The sequence below is a fragment of the Amblyomma maculatum genome, chromosome 5 (assembly GCF_055883805.1).
Source record: "Amblyomma maculatum isolate TAMU_Amacu chromosome 5, ASM5588380v1, whole genome shotgun sequence".
Taxonomy (NCBI): domain Eukaryota; kingdom Metazoa; phylum Arthropoda; class Arachnida; order Ixodida; family Ixodidae; genus Amblyomma; species Amblyomma maculatum.
This window is the reverse complement of record NC_139348.1, coordinates 131735927-131756571: the sequence shown is the minus strand read 5'-3', so window position 1 is coordinate 131756571 and position 20645 is coordinate 131735927. Positions and strand designations below refer to the sequence as shown.

The 20645-nt window shown below is 45.3% G+C and overlaps 1 protein-coding gene across 1 annotated transcript in view; it reads left to right on the top strand.

Annotated features, from left to right (window-relative positions):
* Nucleotides 1-20645, top strand: part of LOC146189580 (fatty acid synthase-like) — a 68556-nt gene that overhangs the window by 16897 nt on the left and 31014 nt on the right. Inside the window, exons 3-11 of the mRNA XM_084605301.1 lie at nucleotides 2817-3143; nucleotides 4936-5136; nucleotides 5596-5718; nucleotides 8148-8381; nucleotides 10055-10356; nucleotides 11340-11726; nucleotides 14266-14455; nucleotides 15391-15620; nucleotides 18146-18349. Of these exons, the coding sequence (XP_084461427.1) occupies nucleotides 2817-3143; nucleotides 4936-5136; nucleotides 5596-5718; nucleotides 8148-8381; nucleotides 10055-10356; nucleotides 11340-11726; nucleotides 14266-14455; nucleotides 15391-15620; nucleotides 18146-18349 (2198 nt within the window). The remainder of the gene's footprint in view (nucleotides 1-2816; nucleotides 3144-4935; nucleotides 5137-5595; nucleotides 5719-8147; nucleotides 8382-10054; nucleotides 10357-11339; nucleotides 11727-14265; nucleotides 14456-15390; nucleotides 15621-18145; nucleotides 18350-20645) is intronic.

The following is a 20645-nucleotide window of genomic DNA, read 5'->3' as shown; positions in this document are numbered from 1 at the left end:
CTGCACGTTATCGACAGTATATAGAGACTACTTATAAAAAAACGCCTACGGCCTTGGCTGCACGGCTTCTTTTCCCCTTGTATCCAATGTTAGCAGCAAGCGGATTTGCCCTATTTCAGCAGAAGCTCAATGTTCCACAAAATTGGTGCTTATTTATTGCACATACCGCTTGCGCACGTCTGTTTCATCAAGATGCTCCGCTTCTAAGCTCTCCAACATAATCACGCGCTAGACAGAGACATGTTTAAGGGACAAGCCGCTTTACGAACGCGATAGTGTCGACAGCGACCGAGGAGTTCACGGCACCTAATAGTAGTTCGCCATCCACTTTTTCGAATCTCGACAAGGAATCAGCGCGAAGCTACTACAGCACATGTGTGCGCACAATGTACTACATGTCTGCTGTCTGTCCACTGCCTCCACGCCGCAGAAGCGGAGAAGGCGGATATCCGACTCGGAGGTCGACGCTGGCCATATACTTATTGGCTAATATTCAAACCTGAAACAGGTGATGTTTGTTCATCACCGGCCGTGTGCAGCAGTTTGCCTTTTTACGCCCCCCCCCCCTTTCTCGCGCTTACAACTATTTTTGTTCCATATTAGATGCTTTGTCTAACCGAAGTACGCACACGCAACAGGGAACCTTGCAGCCTGTTTCATGCGAGAATCGATATTTTGCTTGAGGGGGGATGGGGCCTGGTAGGCACTCGTCTTTCTGGACATTGACAGGAAGCGTGCATCCTTTGACTGCGATGGTGGGTCTCCTGGCCTCATTCTTCGTTATAACGGAGTGGTACGGCCACAGTTCGTTTCATGCGAGACGCAGTCATAACATATTTGTACGATAGCTCCACCCTAGGTAGTAATCAGCAGGCTTTCGTTATAACTGCGGCCCTTATAAGTAGGCTGGACTGCATAACCCTTACTTGGGGCCAAATAGCCGCTGCAATTCTTCATTAGTTCGCGGTGGGCTCACAGACGCTCCATATCGCTCTTGCAGGCAACCCTGGGGAGTAAAAGTATAGGAAGACTCGCATACGTTTTAAGTGGCGGATTTCTCGACCCACATAAGAATGTGAGATGTTGAACAAAAGAATCAACGCATAGATATGGTCACCGAAATGCGCAAGATCTTGTGCGGCACGCAAAGCTGCATGCCCAATACACGATGGACGCCCAGATGGCTGGGCACCAAGAGCGCGAGAAGCGCATGAACTTGGCCGCTCAAAAAAGAAAAAAACACTTAAAACGCTGAGGGACTCTAGGATGGTTGACAAATTCGAAAAACTGCCAATATTAGTGGCTTTCCAAAGCAAAAAAGCGCCCACGAAGACACAACACGCTGTCTAGCTTGACCACAATTCGAGGTGCGCCCAGGCTCAGACTATATGATGCTATCGCGCAGATCGATACACTCACATAGGATGCTTCTTTGGTCCCAATGACACAATTCATCGCAGCACATTAACCATACATAACCTTTTCCGCAATGAGAAATAAAACTTAGACCCTCGCGCCACCTGTTGGTTAAGCGGTACTCCGCTGGCCTGCAGAAAAACTGCTCTAGAGTTTTCCGGTGACTGCCGCATGTCAGAGCCACCATGGCACATGTCATGCGAAGATGCTATGTAATGAAGTGTCCTAAGGTGATTCACTAAGGGTGCCGACAACGACGGCGGGGTCGTTTCTTGCGTTATGCGAAACCCTTGCTCTATCGTCTGAAACTGCACCGACTGAGTCTGCTCAGTGCCGCTTCGGAAGTGACGGCCACTCGAAAATTCATGCTGCTCGGTGCAGTTTCGGAAGTGAAGGCCACTCGAAAATTCATGCTGCTCGGTGCAGTTTCGGAAATGACGGCCACTCGAAAATTCATGCTGCTCGGTGCAGTTTCGGAAGTGAAGGCCACTCGAAAATTCATGCTGCTCGGTGCAGTTTCGGAAGTGACGGCCACTCGAAAATTCATGCTGCTCGGTGCAGTTTCGGAAGTGAAGGCGGCTCGAAAATTCACGTTTCTTGAATTCAACATTTCGAAACAACCGCCATGCATCTGTTTACTCGAAACTTTTTTAAACTTTGCCAGTGTTGTGTTTCGTACATTCTTGTCAGTTTCGTACATTCCTGTTTCTTTATACAACACCTTTTTCTTTTCATCGCGCTTGACTTATATTTTTGATTGTGGAAGGCGCCAATGTGCTCCAAGACATGAGTTTCGGGTCAGTGACCCTTAATGATTATCTGGGTAGGACTCATTGCTTAAAAACGTTCATCTTGAGTCAGCTTCGTACATGGCTGTAGCCTAAACTTCAGGAATAATAACGGAGATTGAAAGGAATATTTTTTTTCCTGTGGTTCTTGCTATGTTCCACCGGTAGGAGTTATTGCGGCGCCAGAGCGTCTCTACGCTACAAGTGCTGGACAACTTCGCTGTGACTTCACTGTAACAATTATAGCTTATATTGCTTTGAGAAGTAATCCTGGAAATCTAGAATTCTTGGTGTCGTGGATGTTCATTTCTTCCAACGTGTGTTTATTACATGCATTTTGAAATTAATAAAACAGAATCAAACAGCCTCTAAAAGCGTTATTTTTGTTTTCTCCAGTTAGCTGGTACTATCTGCTATACTAAGTGCGGTACAGCCTGCACTATCACTACAAGACTAATATTTCATAACAGTTAAGTTTCCTGACATCACAAAATCAACATTTAACTCGTTAACAGTGTAAGAATTAAAAGAAAAATGGAACGGTGTGCAATAGCGGCCCACTTTATGTCGTTAATATTTGAACACATTAGTGTCCGCGTCCTTCTACCGCAGGTTATCTGAGCCTTCCTGAACGCATGGGCAAGATCCGCGACGTGTCCCTCTTTGACGCTCAGTTCTTCGGCGTGCACGAGAAGCAGGCCCACCAGATGGATCCCCAGATGCGCCTCTTGCTGGAGACATCATACGAGGCCATCTTCGACGCAGGATATGACCCGGCAACGCTGCGGGGTAGGAAGGTTGGTGTCTTTGTGGGATGCGGTGACTCTGAGTCCGGCGACGCGCTGTGCTTGGACGCAGAGAAAGTCGACGGTTATGGACTACTTGGAAATTCCCGGGCACTGTTCTCGAACCGACTGTCTTACACATTTGACTTTCATGGTAAGAAAATTGGATATCGATTGGGTTTTCTACTGCGTATTTTGGGGCCTTCAATTGGCCCCTTTGTAAGGTCGAATACGACGAACTGGCGCGACACGATTGTAGGAGCGTGTGCATGAAGAACCCTCACGGGGCACCAGGCCAGTGCCATCCCTACTGCGCATGTTGGGCATCGTGTTCACTGTTGCGTAGGGGCGACATCTCAGCGAGGCGTATTCCAGGCTATTTCAGCTTGAGTAGAATTACAAACGTTTTCTCGCATTTACATTCAATCCAGATTTCAGGCCTTCTTCGATGACCCGAGAAAACTTGCAGGTTGGTCGTGACTTTTAGGAAAGAGGCTTTTTACGAGCTCTCAATGCACCGGAAAACACATCTTCGAAGCTGTTTTGGCGAAGTAATTGACGGTGCTGTCAAATTAGTAGCCTTATATGGAGAAGGATGCCTTTGAAGACGAACATTCTTCTGTCATCAACACACTGATTTCTATCCTACGCCTCCTTTTGCTCTTCTTCAACTCAACTGCTATATCGAGCTTTCGGATGGTAGAAGTAAAAAGAGCCATTTTCCTCAAATATGCGATTTTCAGACATTAATTTTTTTTTTTCTGCAGCTTTGCGGCTCTTCCAGCGCTGCGTGGGCTTCAGACCAAAAATTTCTTGATGCCAATGCAAGGCATTGAGGTAAAAAATTTGAGGACACTTTGGCGACTAAAGTGATGAAAGGCGGAAGCCTGAGTGCTGCATTCTGCTACGCAATTGTTGCGCACGTAGCGCTGAATGCTGCTACGAGTAAAGCGAGCGAATACTCTTTCAAATTCTGCGAGTGCATTTATTCAGTGAATTCTGCTTGGCAGCGAGATCGCGCTTCTTGTATATTCGCAGTTCTATGTTTACTGCGTGTGGTTGATTTTACCAGGTGCGCGGCATTAATTAGTAATGAATTAATTAATTGCGCGACTATTACTATTTAGCAGATATTTATCAATTGTGTATAATTTAGTAATCGGTAACTAATTAATAAACGAGCCAATTATTAGTTATTAATTAATGAGTTAAATTAGTCATTAAATAGTAAATGACCATTGATTGGCTAATTGTCATATAAGGCACGCATTCCCGCATACTGTGGTGGTGCTCTGTGAGTGGTCGGGACCTCCATGACGTCATCCTGTCTCGACCAATCAGAGCCGCCGCAAAAGCGTGACACTTTTGTTGATGACAACGATGAGGCAATAAAGGCTTTCCCCTTAAAAACTGCCTGTCCTATTAACTGTTATACAATTAGTCTAAGCTATACACCCAACGCTCCTTTAACAAGACTGCATTAAGGTATAGGGGCCGCGAAGGTTTCAAGTGTAGCATGTGCATGTCATGAGGAAGCGTGAGCATGTAATTAAGCGAGAAAATTAAAAACTTAATTCCATCTGAAATCGAAGAAAATATGCAGCTGTGCAGTGAAATCTCCAATGAAAGGTTCGACGACATCGCACTAAGCTAATATGACCCCATCGCTTCGACCAACAACTTAAAGTTAAAGTGAAAAGGGAGACGGAATGACAAAAAGAAATCCTGTTCACGATTATATTGATCTAATGTTATTTCTGAGATATCAACTGCGTGCCCTTCCTCTTTCAGGAAATATTATTCTGTTACTCGAAGATGCTTGAAAGCTTTGAAGTCCTGATAGTTCCGTTCTCCTTCGGCTGGCTCAACAAACTACCGGCTTGATTACCACAGAAGCCGTCCTTGACATCTCATGTCACACAAAACGACTTCTGGTCTGGTTTCAGGGCCTAGCATGTCAGTGGACACAGCTTGCTCATCCACGATAACGGCGCTCAACGAGGCAGTACAGGCACTTCGTTGCGGTCAGTGTGAGGCAGCAGTCGTTGCTGGATGCATGGTCGGCTTGAAGCCGACTACCGCGTTAGGGTTTCAGCGACTCGGAATGCTCTCGCCGGATGGCAAATGCAAGGCCTTTGATTCTCGAGGTGAGTAAACGTCATATGCAGTTCTCGTGAAAAGTATCTAAGATACACGTTCATGGTTTCAGGAGAACAGTCATACTCTTATGGCCCGTGCAAACTTCACACTTCTCTGAACCTTGCCATACTTCTTATCCTGCATCGTCTTGGACAAAAGCTTCCCTCTCCCCCCCCCCCCCTTCTGACGTGACCTATGGCGCTTCACTCTCCTGCTGCGCTGCGAATATTGCTTGACACTTACTGGCGTCATTTTACATCGACCCAATATTGGAGAGTGTCGGTAGTGTACTGGCCCTATATAGGGCTGGGCGTTTCCAACCCAGAACCAATATTGGGCCCGTGGTTTGTGCTGTTTGGACGACTTTCTTGCTTTTTCTAAATGTTGCAGTGAAGAAGATAATTGTGTGAAGTAGATTCTTGCGATACAGACTGAAGTTCATAAAGCGATGCTTATTGATGACGCAGGCAATGGCTTCGTCAGGAGCGAAACCGTGGGTTCTCTCTTTCTTCAACGAATGTCCGAGGCACGGCGCGTCTACGCCAAAGTCATTCACGTCAATGCCTCGGCGGATGGCTACAAGATACAAGGTGATCGTATCATTGGAAGCCGAGTTGTTTAACGGTGCTCCAAATGTCGAACAAAATATAAAGATTGAGATAGTGTGGCGTGTTGTGGTATGGCATGGTGCTATGATGCGGTATGATATGCGGGGTTTAAACTTCCGAGATGACATCGGCTATGACAGACGCCGTATGGAGGTATAGTGCTCTAGAAGATCTTCTAGAGTACTATAGCGGAGGGCTTCGGCAATTTCAAACCCCCCAGGATCACTAAACACAACGCAGTACATAGCACATAGACGGGCACTTTTACGTTTCGCATCCATCAAAAAGCAGCCGCCGTGGCCGCGACTCAAAGGCATCGCCCTTAGTCTCAGCAGTCAAGCTCCCTGATCACTGAGCTACTGCAGCAGGTCATGAATAGAATTACAAGAGCACTGCGGAATGATCAGAGCTTGATAAAGATACATAACGCGACTCATCTCCAGAGCTTCGTGAAGTCTAATCATTTGGCCATTTCCCATTGTATCAATTACCTTTAATTTCTCCCTCGGTAACACAGCTCGAACAGCTGAAAAGTTTCTCCAGCAACGGCCTAAGAGCCACTGGTGTCCTTCAGGCGGCAACGAGGAATGCTCCGATTCGTGAGGCACTATACAGACCTCTTGACTTGTCGCTTTAGAGATTACTAATGCAACTTCGCTGCTTCGGAGAATTTGTAGCTGGGTGAACCCTTCTCGAACGCCTACGCAAGAGATCCTAGTCTCAAGGTTGATTTGCATTTAATACACTTACTTCCCTCGGCCTTACTGATAGAAGGAAAAACAGTGTTTCAATCTGCCCTGGTCATATCCAAGCCTGACTGTACGCTCACTATAACTCACGTGCGTTTTAAAAGCGGTTTGCATTTGGCGGCAATGCGTTCGCTCGTACTTAACCATTTGTAAAACAGAGTATGCCGGCCATCTTAACATTATCACTGATGGTAATGTGGACAAAGCCAGATGAGCTAGCGGAGCGGCTCTTCTCACTCCTTTGAATATTTCATGGTCTGTACGCTTTAATAATCGTGTCCTTCACAACGGTCGAAAGCATTGCCATTGATGGGGTTCACAGAAGCAACGATTATGCCCGGCTTAATTTGTCGTGATCCTGACAGATTGTAAATCCGCCCTTTAAAGATTAGAGCGTAGGTACCATATTGATGACCTGTCCCTTAAAATCTATGCTCATGGTGCGTACTCTGCAGAGAAAATGCTTTTCAATACATTTCTAATATGTGCCCTCACACATAGGTGTCATATGCAACGAGGCGGCGGACAACCTAGTCCGCAAAGCACTCTCCTTAAGCCATCGAAATGCTCTTCAGGGAAGCACTGTTCAGACCTTTCAGCTTCCTTGGGCGTTCACCCTGCAAACCATGCGCGACCAAAATGACTAAAAATATCCTAAGCCACTTTACTATATCGCATTCGTATACGCTTTGCTCGTACCCCGACGAGGATGTACAAGGCGGGCCTGGCAACGCCTCTGCTTTGTTCTACATGTGATGCATGCGAGGACATAGAACATTACGTTATGTGCTGTCCAGGGTATAGTACGGAAAGGGGAGTGTTGTTGAATTCCCTCAAGAAAAAAACAGAAGCACCCCATTGCTCACTTCAGGACGATCTACCTGTCCGGAAACAGGACTTGTAGAAAGCAGGCTTCACGCCTCCTTTTAGTTTTTTTACAAGACTCGGATCTGGGCTCTAGATGGTGACAGCTGCCGTAATTATTAACTGTTACGTTGATTATGTGCATGCGCCTGCCTTGTGGACGCTGATTAATAATTAGGCGGTGTAAGGATATAGCAACAGCCGGAAAAAATTGCAAGGCCAACTCCACCTGTAGCGACCAACAACCTATATTGTAACCTCTGGGCCAAGAGTGCGGCTTGTCTCTATATAAAAAGTACGGATGTCAGAAAAACGTGAGAAGTGCGTAAAGTAAACATATTTTCCGCACGGTCATTATGCTTTAAGGCAGTACTCTCGTTGCTAGTCACGACACTCGCAATGAGTACTGAATCCTCTCCTTATTAGTTTCCTTCCGCACTTTTCGATATCGCTCATCGCATCTGAGCCGAATCACCATGTCCGTGAGCCAGTATGATTAGGTGGCCGTAAGCATTGACGTATGCGTTCGCTACCCTTTCCTGCTAGAGTTAGCCTACAGAAAACAATTTATCATAAGCCGTTCGATTCCAATTGGAAGAAGCTGATTCCGGGGCTTTCTACCGCTTCGGCAGCAGAAGGTAGTGACAGGAATTAAAAGAAATAAAAACATCGGAAAGCACGATTGCATATTTATGCATAAAAAGAGCACTGATTATAATGGACAAGTGTTGCGTAGGCGTTGGTTAACTGACCATGCCACACAAAAGTGCATTATTTGAATGTCGCGCTACGTTTCAGGAATCACCTATCCGTCTGCGAAGGCGCAGGAACAGCTTCTTCGGGACACGTACAGGGAAGCCAACGTGGATCCACGATGCATAGACTATGTTGAAGCTCATGGAACAGGAACAAAGGCGGGAGATCTACATGAAATGGAAGCCATCGCCAAGGTCTTCTGCGAACCAAGGCGTGAAAAGGCTCTAAAGGTCGGAGCTGTGAAGAGCAACGTAGGGCACGCTGAAACTGCTTCTGGTAGGGGCTGCTGTTATATTAAATTTCACTGTACCGTGTCTGTAAAATCAAAACGAAGAAAAACCAGAAGAAAATACCTCAGTCGATAGAGGATAGACATTCAATCTATAGTTAGATGGTATAGATTCAATATTATTATTGATTGAATAATATTATGTAATACTGTTATTGCAAATGATATTATTTGAGGGGCCATGCGGTACACCTAAAGCCGTGCTCGTCATTTTTACGAAAGAATTGTGAATGTTCCAGTTCAGCCGTTCAGTCGTGTCCGACTCTTCGTGACACTGTGGACCATGTCACGCCACGCTTTCCGGTCTCTCACTATCTTCCTAACATCACATAACTTCATCTGCAGTGCCCCGAGGATGCCATCTAACCATCGCGTTCGCTGCCTACCCCTTCTCCGGCGACCCTCAACCTTTCCCAACATCAAATCTTTCTCCAGCGACTCCTCTCTTCTCATCAGATGACCAAAGTAGCTGAGCTTTAACTTTAGAATTTGACCCTCCAATGAGCAGTCAGGGTTTATGGTCGACAATATCGACTGATTTGATCTTCTGGCAGTCCAAGGAACTCTCAAGAGTCTTCGCCAGCACCACAATTCAAACGCGTCAATTCTTCGGCGGTCAGCCTTTTTACAGTCCAACTCTCGCATCCATACATCACAACTGGAAAGACCATAGCACGAGTTATACGGATCTTGGTTGGCAGACTAATGTCTCTGCTCTTTACTAGGCGGTCAAGGCTAACCATTTCTCTCTTTCCCAGAAGCAGGCGTCTCCTAATTTCATGGCTGCAGTCTCCTTCCGAGGTAATCTTGGAGCCCAAGAAGAGAAAATCTGTCACAGCTTCCACTTCTTGTCCACTGATGCTCCAGGACTTGATAGGGCAAGACGCCGTGATCTTTGTTCTTTTAATGTTCAGTTTAAGCCCAAACTTCTCCCTCTCTTCTTGTACGCACATCAGAAGTCTCTTGAGTTCCACTTCACTTTCTGCCATTACGCTAATGCAATCTTAAACAAACAACTGACGTCCTCGAGCACATAGAGAAAGTATTTCGCAAGTAAATTTGGATATACAGAAAAAGAATTTCGTTGTTGCGTGCGCCCTCTGAAAACTACGTTTTAGTAGTCACTGAATATAGGTTTGTGACAAGAGTATTTCCGACCAGGCTAAGCTGCCTCAACTTTATAAAACTTGAAACCTGATCCCTTCGACGTCTTGAACTATGGTAAACTGCGCATCCTAACTATTCTAGTTATATCACAAATATGGGTGTTTTAAGTATAGTGTTCTTGAAAAGCCCTGCAGCCTAAACCATGTGTAGAATTCTGTATTAGTTATGCAGCGTGACGCGCTGGTTGGCGTGTCAGCGGACAAATCATGTCTCGTTTCCCAGTAAAAGTAAAATCTTGAGCGGATTGTTTCGCAGTTGTATTCTATAGGCGGTTTTCACAGCGTTGTTTTTCTTCTTGGCGTCGTTGATGTATATATGCAGTAGCTTTCAGCTAAACCTATCTCCCTTCGCTATGGCAGATAAAATAGCATGAAGTCACGTTACGTAAGAAATTGCATACACAAAATCACTTGCAACATTCTGCTTCGTTTTTACTCGGTGCCGTTGGAACTCCAAGTATGACAATCGGTTCTTTATCGCCTTTTGACTCCAGGCATCAGCTCTATCGCCAAAGTGATCCTCGCCATGGAGACCGGTACCATAGCGGGTAACCTGCACTTTGAACACCCGAATCCCAGCATTCCATCACTGCACGATGGCAGCGTGGAGGTCGTGGCCAATAATACCGCTTTCAGCGGTGGCAAAGTTGGTCTGAACTCTTTCGGCATGGGTGGGGCCAGTGCACACGTCATTCTTGAGTCGAACCAAGGACCACATGTCGACAGCATCCTACTTGAAAGTCCCGAATTGCCACGACTCGTTCTCCTATCTGGAAGAAGCGAAGAAGCATTGAAGGTGAGCTTTTAATATGCAACATAAAAAGCCGAATTCGCGATAATTTATAACTGGACTAGGTCGCAATTTCTCTGGAGGTTTTCCTTTGGCAGTGTGGGGCTGCAACTGCAATGTCTTTGAACTCGCTGGTCTGGTTTTCGTTCACACGCTTTAGAAAACGTTGTTTCTAACGCGAGACTATATAGATCTACGTAGTTTAGGCCTCGAAGAAACACCAGATTGCTGAAGGTTGTGTTATACTTTCGTTTCTAATTTGAAATCTTCCTGGAAGAAGTACGACGACAGGTTGACAAGCTCTTGTAGAGCGCTTGAAGGTGCTTTTGTTCCACGTTTTTTTTTTTTTGTAGCCTTAGCTTTCTGTGAGGCAGGACAGCTTATCGAGACCTGTGAAGTGATTCGCGACCAATAGGAAAGTGCGCACTTTTGAGGGGGTGTCTCGTGATGTTCGGTATTTTGAAAAATGACAGCAGTGTAACTGCGCATTCCAGTACGTGGTCTTTGACCAAGTTTGTGAAGTTGATTAATTAACAGGCATACAAAATAAACCCCACTAAAACAGGTGAGGGTGCTTGACACTGAGTAAGAGGCCTTGCACCAACCTATTTATAGAATGAAATTGAGTGTCCTCAGGGTAGTGCTAAAGGGAGTCATATCTGCCGACAAAACATAAGTGGAAATGACAAGTATGATAGGCATTGGGATGACATGCTCCGAACTTCGAATGGGGAATCTCGTGCTGCGTGTCCACGTATCGCATATATTTTTGCTCTGGTAAATTTGTTTACGTTGGGGAGAATCTCTAAAGATGTGTTTGACCAATTATACAAAAACAGTATGCATTACATTCACCGCTTGGACGTTATAGTGATGGAATATCGAACAAAGGTCCCACGCGAGGTACGTCTGCCTGGAGATTATGCCGGCAGGCCGCTGTAGATTGCGGCTGGGAGCATTATTGCCTCCCTTTCCTGCCAACACTGCAGTGCACATTGGATCGGATGGAGGCCGAAGGGCTATACCCGGACTCTGTGTACGCATTGATGAACCGGGTAGGGCAGCTCAACGTTCAACAGTTCCCGTACAGAGGCTTTACGGTAGTCCCCGTCGACGGTTCCAGCAAAGACACCGTCAAGGTCATCGAAAAGGCACCCACAGAGAAGCGTCCTCTATGGTTCGTCTTCACCGGCATGGGCTGCCAGTGGAAGGGCATGGCCCGACAGATGATGCAGTTCCAGGCGTTCGCTCAATCCATCCGGAAGTTATCTGACGTGCTCAAGCAATTCGACATGGACCTGATCGAGATCTTAACAACTGAAAATGGTTCTCCTAACAGCTTTGCTTCGGTGTTGGCTTCTATTGCAGCTGTCCAGGTGAGCTCTTCATGCTTAAATTGAATGTTGGCGTTTTTGCTAACTATGCCTACATTCAAAGACTTCACGTCAGCTTTTAAAAGCGGTGCCCATGTGGCTTGAAGTTTTTGTGTCACGGTGATGTTGTTTGAGACCGCAACAGAAGCGTAGCAAGAGAGGACATGGAGAAAGGCGGTGGCGTCGGTAAAAAAACAAACAAGGATAGGCAGAAAGGCAGTATGCGCTCCAACAATTACTGCGCCTCAATAATTGTTTTCAGTGCTGTAAGTCTTTAGCCATGGGCAGGTATACAATGACCAGCCATATGTGTACGTATGACTCTTGGCCAAACGAACGGAAGCTACGCTGATAATTAGTGCGCACATGTAAATGTATCACTCTCGTTTTGCAGATTACATTGACGTAATTTGGCAGGTACTCTCCCATATCAACACGCGTGATATTTCAAGTGGCGGAGCTGGGTCAACGCGCGCAGCTGATAGCAGAAGAACAGTATATTATTTTGCCACTAAATGTGTTGCAGTTGCTGGTTCGATGGCCACACGCTAGTCGACTCGCGCAGCTTAGCGTGTATTACAGAGGTCAGCAGAAAATGACAAGCATCTCTATCAATAGGGTATCGCCCTAAGAGTTGGGTTCTCTGAAAACGCCATTTTATGAGACAAAAAGCTGAAAAATGAAACACAGAATCCCCCCCAATCCACTATATTTGCAAGAAAACGGCCATGCCGGGCAGAAAAGTTTTGCGTGCATCTCTTCTTAGGATAGGTCAAGGGATACTGCAGATCCAAATTGTGATCAAGGGATCCAATTCACTTTAGATTTCGAGTTTGAATGCATTGGCGGGAAGACCAAAGTTACATTTTAAATCCCAGTTTTAGAGCACTAAAGGCAGGTGGATTTCGCCATTAAATCATCAGGCATAATCAAAAAGTGCCGTGAAAATATTTTTTCCTCGCTAGAATGTTTGACAAGGTTCAACTTAAAACCCTTGCTCGGGAAAACTCACACAGGCCTACGTAATACGTGGGGCCTACAAACGTAGTAAGGTATTGAAACTACGTCATGTTTTACGCCTGTATTTCAAGCACGTGGAGGCGGTTACTGAGTAGCCGCTTGCGTGGCCGGCTGCGACACTTGAGAGCTCAAGTTCCATCATCGCTGCCACACCCCCCAATATCGATCGCAGAGTTTTTATGGGTACGCATAAGACCCTTTTCACATGGTGCTAATTTCGCCCTGCGACACTGAGATTTTCGTCGATCTAGCCGCAGAGCGAGCGTCGCTTCAGCCGCAGAGGAAGTTCCAACCGATCGGAACTGAATCGCAGCATTGGTAAAATTTTTCTGCGACTGACTGCTGAGGAGCATCGTGACGTCGTGCGACGTCATATGACGTCTACTCACGTGAAAATAGTCAGCGCGGCAGCGGCAAAGAAGCAGAGTTATATCGCCTACATTTTTGTCAATAATAAAGTTGTACTTCATTTCTTCGACGCCTAGCAAGCCGGTGCTATTTTCCTGTCCAAGTTGTTTCACTTGGTGCAACAACGCGCTCTTTGTGTAATGAAAAATACTGTTCGTGCATGTAAACGCTTATGAAGTATTGCTTGGCAGCTAAAGTATCTGTGAGCATATAAATTAATCACGTACTATTTATGCATTTTCTATGAAACGTCAAGCAACCATGTGGTCCTCCCTCAACGAGTTCGGACGCAGGCTCGCTGCATGTGAAATCACTATGCGAAAATCGCACCTGGCATCATCGACTGCACCGAAAATTTTCGTTGCAGCAGCAGCTTGTGAAACGGGCCTAAGGAATACGGTCCTCGTGAACGGGTCATCACTCACACTGCGGGAGTGGGAGGGAAACGGGGTGGAGAGGGGGGGGGGAGGGGAGCTGTAGCTGAAGAAGTTGACCGGTTGAATTCACACGTCCTTGCTGGCCAGAAAAAGAAAAGAAATCATCCCAGCCCAGCCAGGACTTTTCTCTAACAACAAAAACGACAAAAAACACAGACACACACACACGTTTGGATCGCATCAGAGGAGTTATGGGTAGCCCCTACCACCAGCCCGTCCATGCGCAGTGTACCAGTGCGTGCTTTGGCTATCTCGTCTAAACATTAGTAGCAATTTGTAACCGATTACAGCGCGTCATATTTAACGGTGTGGCATTTTGTTGTTGACGTCATGTGAGTCATATGGCATCGTGAGGAAAGATTCGATGAAAAAGCTTCCAGCTGTGATGCACCCGCAAGCAGTTTAAATAAAAATTTCAAATATTTGTAAATTCGCTCTTTGTTGTCCACATGTAAAAAAAAAAAAGATAATGTAACCGATTTCTGCTGCACAATGACATAGACCATTCATATATGATGTTCGCGGTATGGGGGCGAGATAGAGGGAAAGTGTACATACTAAGGACAGGTAAAATGTCCGTCTACGCTGGTCCTTGTCTGTCCGTTGTTGTGGTCTTCGTCTAAGGGCCGTTGGCCGAGTGGACGTTATCACCATCCTTTTCTTTCGTATCCGAACAGGTGGCACTGGTAGATGTGCTCTGCGCCGTGGGCATCCAGCCAGACGGCCTCCTCGGTCATTCACTGGGAGAAATAGTCTGTGGTTACGCGGACGGCTGCTTGACGGCTGAGCAGTCAGTGCTATGCGCCTATTGGCGAGGCCGCTGCGTTGACGAAGGAAACTTACCTTTTGGAGCAATGGCCGCCATCGGTAAGTTCTGCCTTCCTAAAGGATTTGAGAGATTTGGTAATTTTCGTATATTAAAGGCGCTAAGTGTACTCTGAGAACAATTTGAAGCTGGTTAATATAAAGTGGTTATATTGTTTTGCTAGCAACGAGAACATATCTTAACTCTAAACACATCTTCACGAGGATATAAGCTGCAACAAAATGGCCTAAAACTATTGTAGTGAACGGCAGTATTCACAAGAATACAGCGGTAATAATAATCCTCCCATGGGGATTTCTAAGGCCAAATAATTCATTCCAGCATGATTTACAGTCAGCGATCGTGTAGCACGTAATATTGCCAAATCCCTTACAGATCTTAGATGCTTGAGTATGTTGGCGGGAAAACATATTAGAATTTCAATACGAAATTTGTGTGCAATATATTTTTTCTTTTTCATGAACGAAATTATAGGTGATTATAGAGCGGGATAACATAGTTTTTCACAGAAGACAAAGATTCGAAATATGTGCCCGGTAGTGCACCTATACCAATATTAATAGAAACTTCTGAATTTTCAGTGTCTGAGGATTCTTACAGATCTAAAAATTCAGTTCTAAAGACCTCACTAAACGACGCGAGTTTTGCGGATCAGTAAGTGTGTTAACTGAACCTACTGAATAAATTTTCAATTACGTCCGATAAGCTTACTTTATATTAAGTAACGCTCATTACTGGACTCTAGTAAGCGACTGTGCTGGATTGAGGAGCCTCCAGCTTCTCATAGCAGCTTTTAACTGAACTTCAACTGTTTTACAAATATAAATGAAACTTTGTGCAGACAATATTTCATTACTCAACCCCGCCTGTTGCATCATGTGCTGCTCCTTTATGTTACACCAGACAAGATTGAATGTCTAAACGCGCTGCCACCGAATGCAGCAGAGTAAATCGCAGTGACATAATCCTTTGTCAGGGCTGACGTGGCAGGAGGCAGCCAATCGCTGCCGCGATGGCGTGGAGCCAGCGTGCCACAATGCCGGCGACTCAGTGACTGTCTCCGGCCCCGCCAGCGCTGTGGCCGAGTTAGTCAAAGAGCTCAAGGGCGAAGGCGTGTTCGCACGAGAAGTTGACTGCATGAACGTGGCCTTCCACAGCAAATACATCCAGAGCATCAGGGAACCCCTCCGGTATGCTTTACAAAAGGTGAAGTGATAAACGAAGCGATCGATTGATTCCTACAATTAATTTTTACTTTCAAACAGAGTGCTTTCGTTCAAGTATTCGACGGGAAATGCTAAGGCGAAGGTTCCTCAAAAAGCTTTTTTTATCTGTGTGGTAGCTAGAAACCTCTGTGATGACAAAGGGGAAAGAAAAACTGGGAGCTGGAGTAGCAAATACATTGTCGACTACCCCCAATCTTGCCAGAAGCACACACGTGGCAGATGCTAATCTCGGGATAATTGGTCAAACATCTCAGCAAAGTACATGTGGATGATCCCTTTAGAATAAAAAACTCTGAGGAGTTAATACATGAGATAAAGGGATATGAAAACAATGAGACTATCTGGATTTTTACTTCACATTGAAGTTATGTAGTATTCTATCCTACAAGAAGGCTTGTTGAAAGAACTACAAGAAACGATCGAGAAGAAGGGTTCTATAGCTTTTCAGAATTCAGCCGGGGTGTATGTGGATACCTTCTTGGAGTTGATTGGAGCCTACCTCAAATCAACTGTTGCTTCCCATGAAATTGTATTGTACGTTCAAAGGAGTGGTGTATGTATAGGTTCGAGGGTTGCACCTGCACGGAGCGAAGTTTACCTCACTGCATGTGACAGAAGGATTCAAACAGCAATGAAAGACAAAGGCTTTGTAAAGATTATTAGATATGTTAACGACTTTTCGGTGCTCTGTGATCTAGCGGAAGGAAAGGTGACAGATCAACTAAGAGACATAGCACTGGGTGTGTTTGAAGAAAGCTGCCCTGATCTAAGATTCACCTGGGAGCTTCCAAAGAATAGTGTTTTGCGCTTCTTAGATTTGAGTCTCAAATTCTTACCAGAACACTTATGTTGGAGTTACCAGCCTAGATCGAATAAGCAGTTCGTTCCATATACATCCCAGCATTTAAGGACAGTAAAAAGAGGTGTTGCGAGGGCTGCGTTCACGTCGGATTTTAATAAGTCCTGCCGCCACAGTATCAGAGAGAGCTTTTTACGCCACACTGAGAGGCTTCTGGAGGCAGGAATTCCTGAGTATTTGCTGTGCAGAATAGTGCTGCCGAACAAGCGGAGGAGAGCAAAAGAAGACTTTATACAAAGAGATAAGTGGTCAGTGGTACCATATCTTCATGGATGGACCCATAATTTCATGAAGATTGGTCATAGACACAGCATCCGGATTGGTTCCTACGGCACCAAACAGAGCATAAGGCATGTGTGCGCGGGTGAATAACCAGGAGTTTAAGTCTAGATGCCAAACTGCGCACCGGACAAGGTACTCAGATTGTATCCAGGGGATTGTGTATCAGGTTTCTTCACATTGTGGGAAGCAATACATCGGACAAATAGGAAGATGAATTCATGACAAAATTAGAGAACACGCTGCCGCAATATCGGAGCAGTCGGGCACTAACCTCACAGTGCCCTGCAAAGAACAAAAATGTCCACCTGGCCTTCACAATGCGAAGGCTTTGAGAAGGAATAAGGGCAGGTTAGCAAGGAAACTGTTCGAAACATGTGTAATCAGGAAGTCGGGAGAACAATGTGTTAGCACGCCTTCAGTGGTACTGTTGAAAAAGGAATTAGAAATTAGAAAAAGGAATTAGTTGAAGAGAAATTAAATTTAAGGAAACGTTAGCTGCAGAGGTAAAGTGAAGGGAGACGGAGATGTGCGGGTTCAGATCAATATACTTGTCAGTGCAGCGTTGTCCTTGTGTCTGTGTGTGCTTCTTCTGTTTTGTTGCCTGCTCTACTGCCTTCTTCCAAGATGAAATCTGTTCTGTCCGTCCGTCCAAGCGCAACTTTGCTACTTGCTATTAGTTTAATTACGCATCTGCTCATTTGTTGACAGCGGTAACGCAATACATACACTACTATATTTATTTGTACTACATACCTTTGTTTGTACAAAAGTAAGGTGGTTCTTTGACAGAGTGGATAAAAAATAGAAAAGTTTTTTGGTTGAGTGGTTGCGGGCTTATCGTGCAAATTGACGAAACCGAGTTTACTTCCATTGGTGTGCAGGACCACCTATTTCTTTGCTTCATGCAGACTTTTCGCGTTGCAGCCAGGACCACGCCGCAGCCGGCTTTTCTGAGACACGGGGTCCTTAACGTTGTAGCGTAAAAAAGTTCATATAGCGTTAAGATAGCGTGGATTCCCTGATGCTATTGCAGTTCCTGCTCGCTGAGAATAAAATATGATCATGATGTGTCTGGTGCTGAAGAACTTGTCACTTAGCTTCGCTTTACAAAATGCTCATCGCTTTTATTTATTATTTTGTACTCAAGATAAAAATGCCACGATTTATTTGATGGCCCTATCTTATCAGTCAAATGTCGTAGCTTTCGTTTCGAGAGCTTTTCTTGGTTGGTTTGTGGGGTTTAATGCTCCAAAGCGACTTAGCTGGTTGCTTTTGTCTCAACAGATTAGACAAGAATCGACAAGGGTAGTGCAAACATAATGTGTCCGCCCATTTTCGCTGTGTAATGTCTGTCGTCAGAGCAGGTGGTTCCTGATCCTAAGCGCCGCAGTGCACGCTGGATCAGCTCCTCGGTGCCTGCCAGTCGCTGGCACGAACCGCTCGCCGAACTGTGCTCGGCGGAGTACGAAGTGAATAACCTTCTGTCGCCCGTGCTATTTCAAGAGGCGTTGCAGCACGTACCTCCTGACGCCGTCGTGGTCGAGATCGCGCCCCATTGCCTTTTGCAAGTAAGTTCTAGCTTCTGACTTCACTAGTTCTACGGTAACTATGTAGATCTGTTTGTGTAAATCATCATCATCATCATCATCATCATCATCATCATCATCATCATCATCATCATCATCATCATCATCATCATCATAATCGTCATCATCATCATCAGCCTGACTATACCCACTGCAGGGCGAAGGCCTCTCCCATATTTCTCCACTTTACCCGGTTCTTTGCACCCCAAATTGTATTCCTTCTCGCCCTCCTGTGCTGGTGAAAACTGAATACTGCCGCTTTATCAGCCTGTAAAATGGGTCACTTCTAGGATTGGAAAAATTACCCTCGACTCTGTAGCAAGCAGACGTTGTCGTATATTCTACCTCGTTGCGAAGGGCCGTGGTGGTATGCATCTTATGCACCCTGCGATGTTATGTACTCAGAGGGCTAACATCACAATGTTTGAAGAAAGCAGGATAGGTTAAGCAAGAAATGTGCTCAGCAATATTTTGTGAGAAATCGTGACCGGAAATGCTCGGGTATTTAATGCCAATGGGACAAGAGTTGTCTGTTATGTTTACAAAATTGTTTCTCAGAAAAGGTGAACTATCGGTGATTGTGCGAGATTAGGACACTTCTGGGTTAAAGGTGGTCTGAACTGGCACAGGGAACGTGTCCTTGAGAGAGGTAGTTGTGTCACAGTATACAAAGTTAGTCTGCTAATGCTACTGGTGTTAACGCTGATGATGTGAAGCAGCTGGCAGTGTCTCTTTAGCAGCGTACTGAAGATGACTTTGTGAAAATGTAGTTCCACTACTCACATATATTATTGCGAAAGCAATACTATGCCAGGTCTAATCACTTGTCGCTGTGTGCCGTGTCCGTGTCCGCGAGGGTCGCTGATGACACCTGAATTCACGTTACCCCTATGCCACGGACAGGAGCTGTCAACGCGAGTCGCTCCTTTCATACGGGAGGGTGATACCAGAATCAGCCTGCCAGAATTGTTTGCATTCTGGTTACCCCTGCGACACGCAGGCACGTAGATGAATAATGTAGCAGGCAAAAGAAGCTTCCGCTGTTGCTTTTGCAATTCAACTACGGTTAACCAGAGCTAAACTGCAACTAATGCTTTATTTATTTCTACCATACACTCTGCATTTCTACGTATTCAGCGTATTTTCTGTGCACAAGCCGTTTTTGAGAAACTATGTTCTTTGATTATACGTTGAATTCAGCTGTATTACAGTTGTGTTGTTTAACGAAACGCTTGACTCCCCTACAAGATTACCCCTGTAGCAAAATTAGCAATTAACATTGCATACAGAGCAATTAGGATGTGCTTAACATGACGCGGTATCTTCATTAGACACAATGAGATTATAAATCAGCTTAAATGCGAAGGGCAATGCGAAGAGCGTTAGATGCAAAACGTAAATTCTGGACACTAAGAGAAGGCCGGCGCTGCTGCGATGTGGCTCTCACCACCGCTTCGTTTACCATATCATTGAGGAGAACTCTAAGTCGTTTATTGATTAATCATAGAACCTACAGAGAGACTCCAGGAAACACAGCATCTAGAACGCATAGTAGCGTTAAAAGGCTGGGTGACTGCTTTCTAGAAATTGCTGAGGATGGTTGGTAGTGGATGGAACCTCTGTCAAGGGGAAGATTAGTTTAAGGAAGTAATTAAGGACAGGTACCTTACCATGATGAGTTGGCTTTCCTGATAAAGCTGTGCACTTATGAAGGCACTAAGGTATTATAGCAGCATTTGCATCGATGCTGTGTGCGATGACTTGTGCAGCAGCGAGGAGGGAGTAAGTTCTAGCACTTCGCTACTACGCGTTATCAAGCACTCAAAGGGGGGACCCACCCATGTAAACGTGACACGGCCTTCCTCTGTCGATATAGGCATCAAAGTAACTTTGGAACGGACTTAAAATCGCGGCAACAATGAATTGTTGAGAATCGTGAAAGGCTCTTAGCTCATAGTATAACATTTCACCAACTTCGTGATATAATACACTCCGTTATAATAACTTCTTGATATCAGCCAGACTGTCATTGTTATTTTTTTTTGGCGGTAACTCGAACTGCAAAGCGAGTTCTTGCAGCATGAGCTATCAGAAAATACACTGGTCTGTAGAGCTGCAGGTTGCCAGTAATAAACTGACCACTTCCTGCCATGAAGCATTTAAATACATGCAATCTATGTAATTCGTAGATTGAAACATGTCCTTATTTAAAGCCCTTCATGTGCATATTACTCTGCGCATCTGTTCTGGCTCCAAAATCGCATGCACAACTAACTAG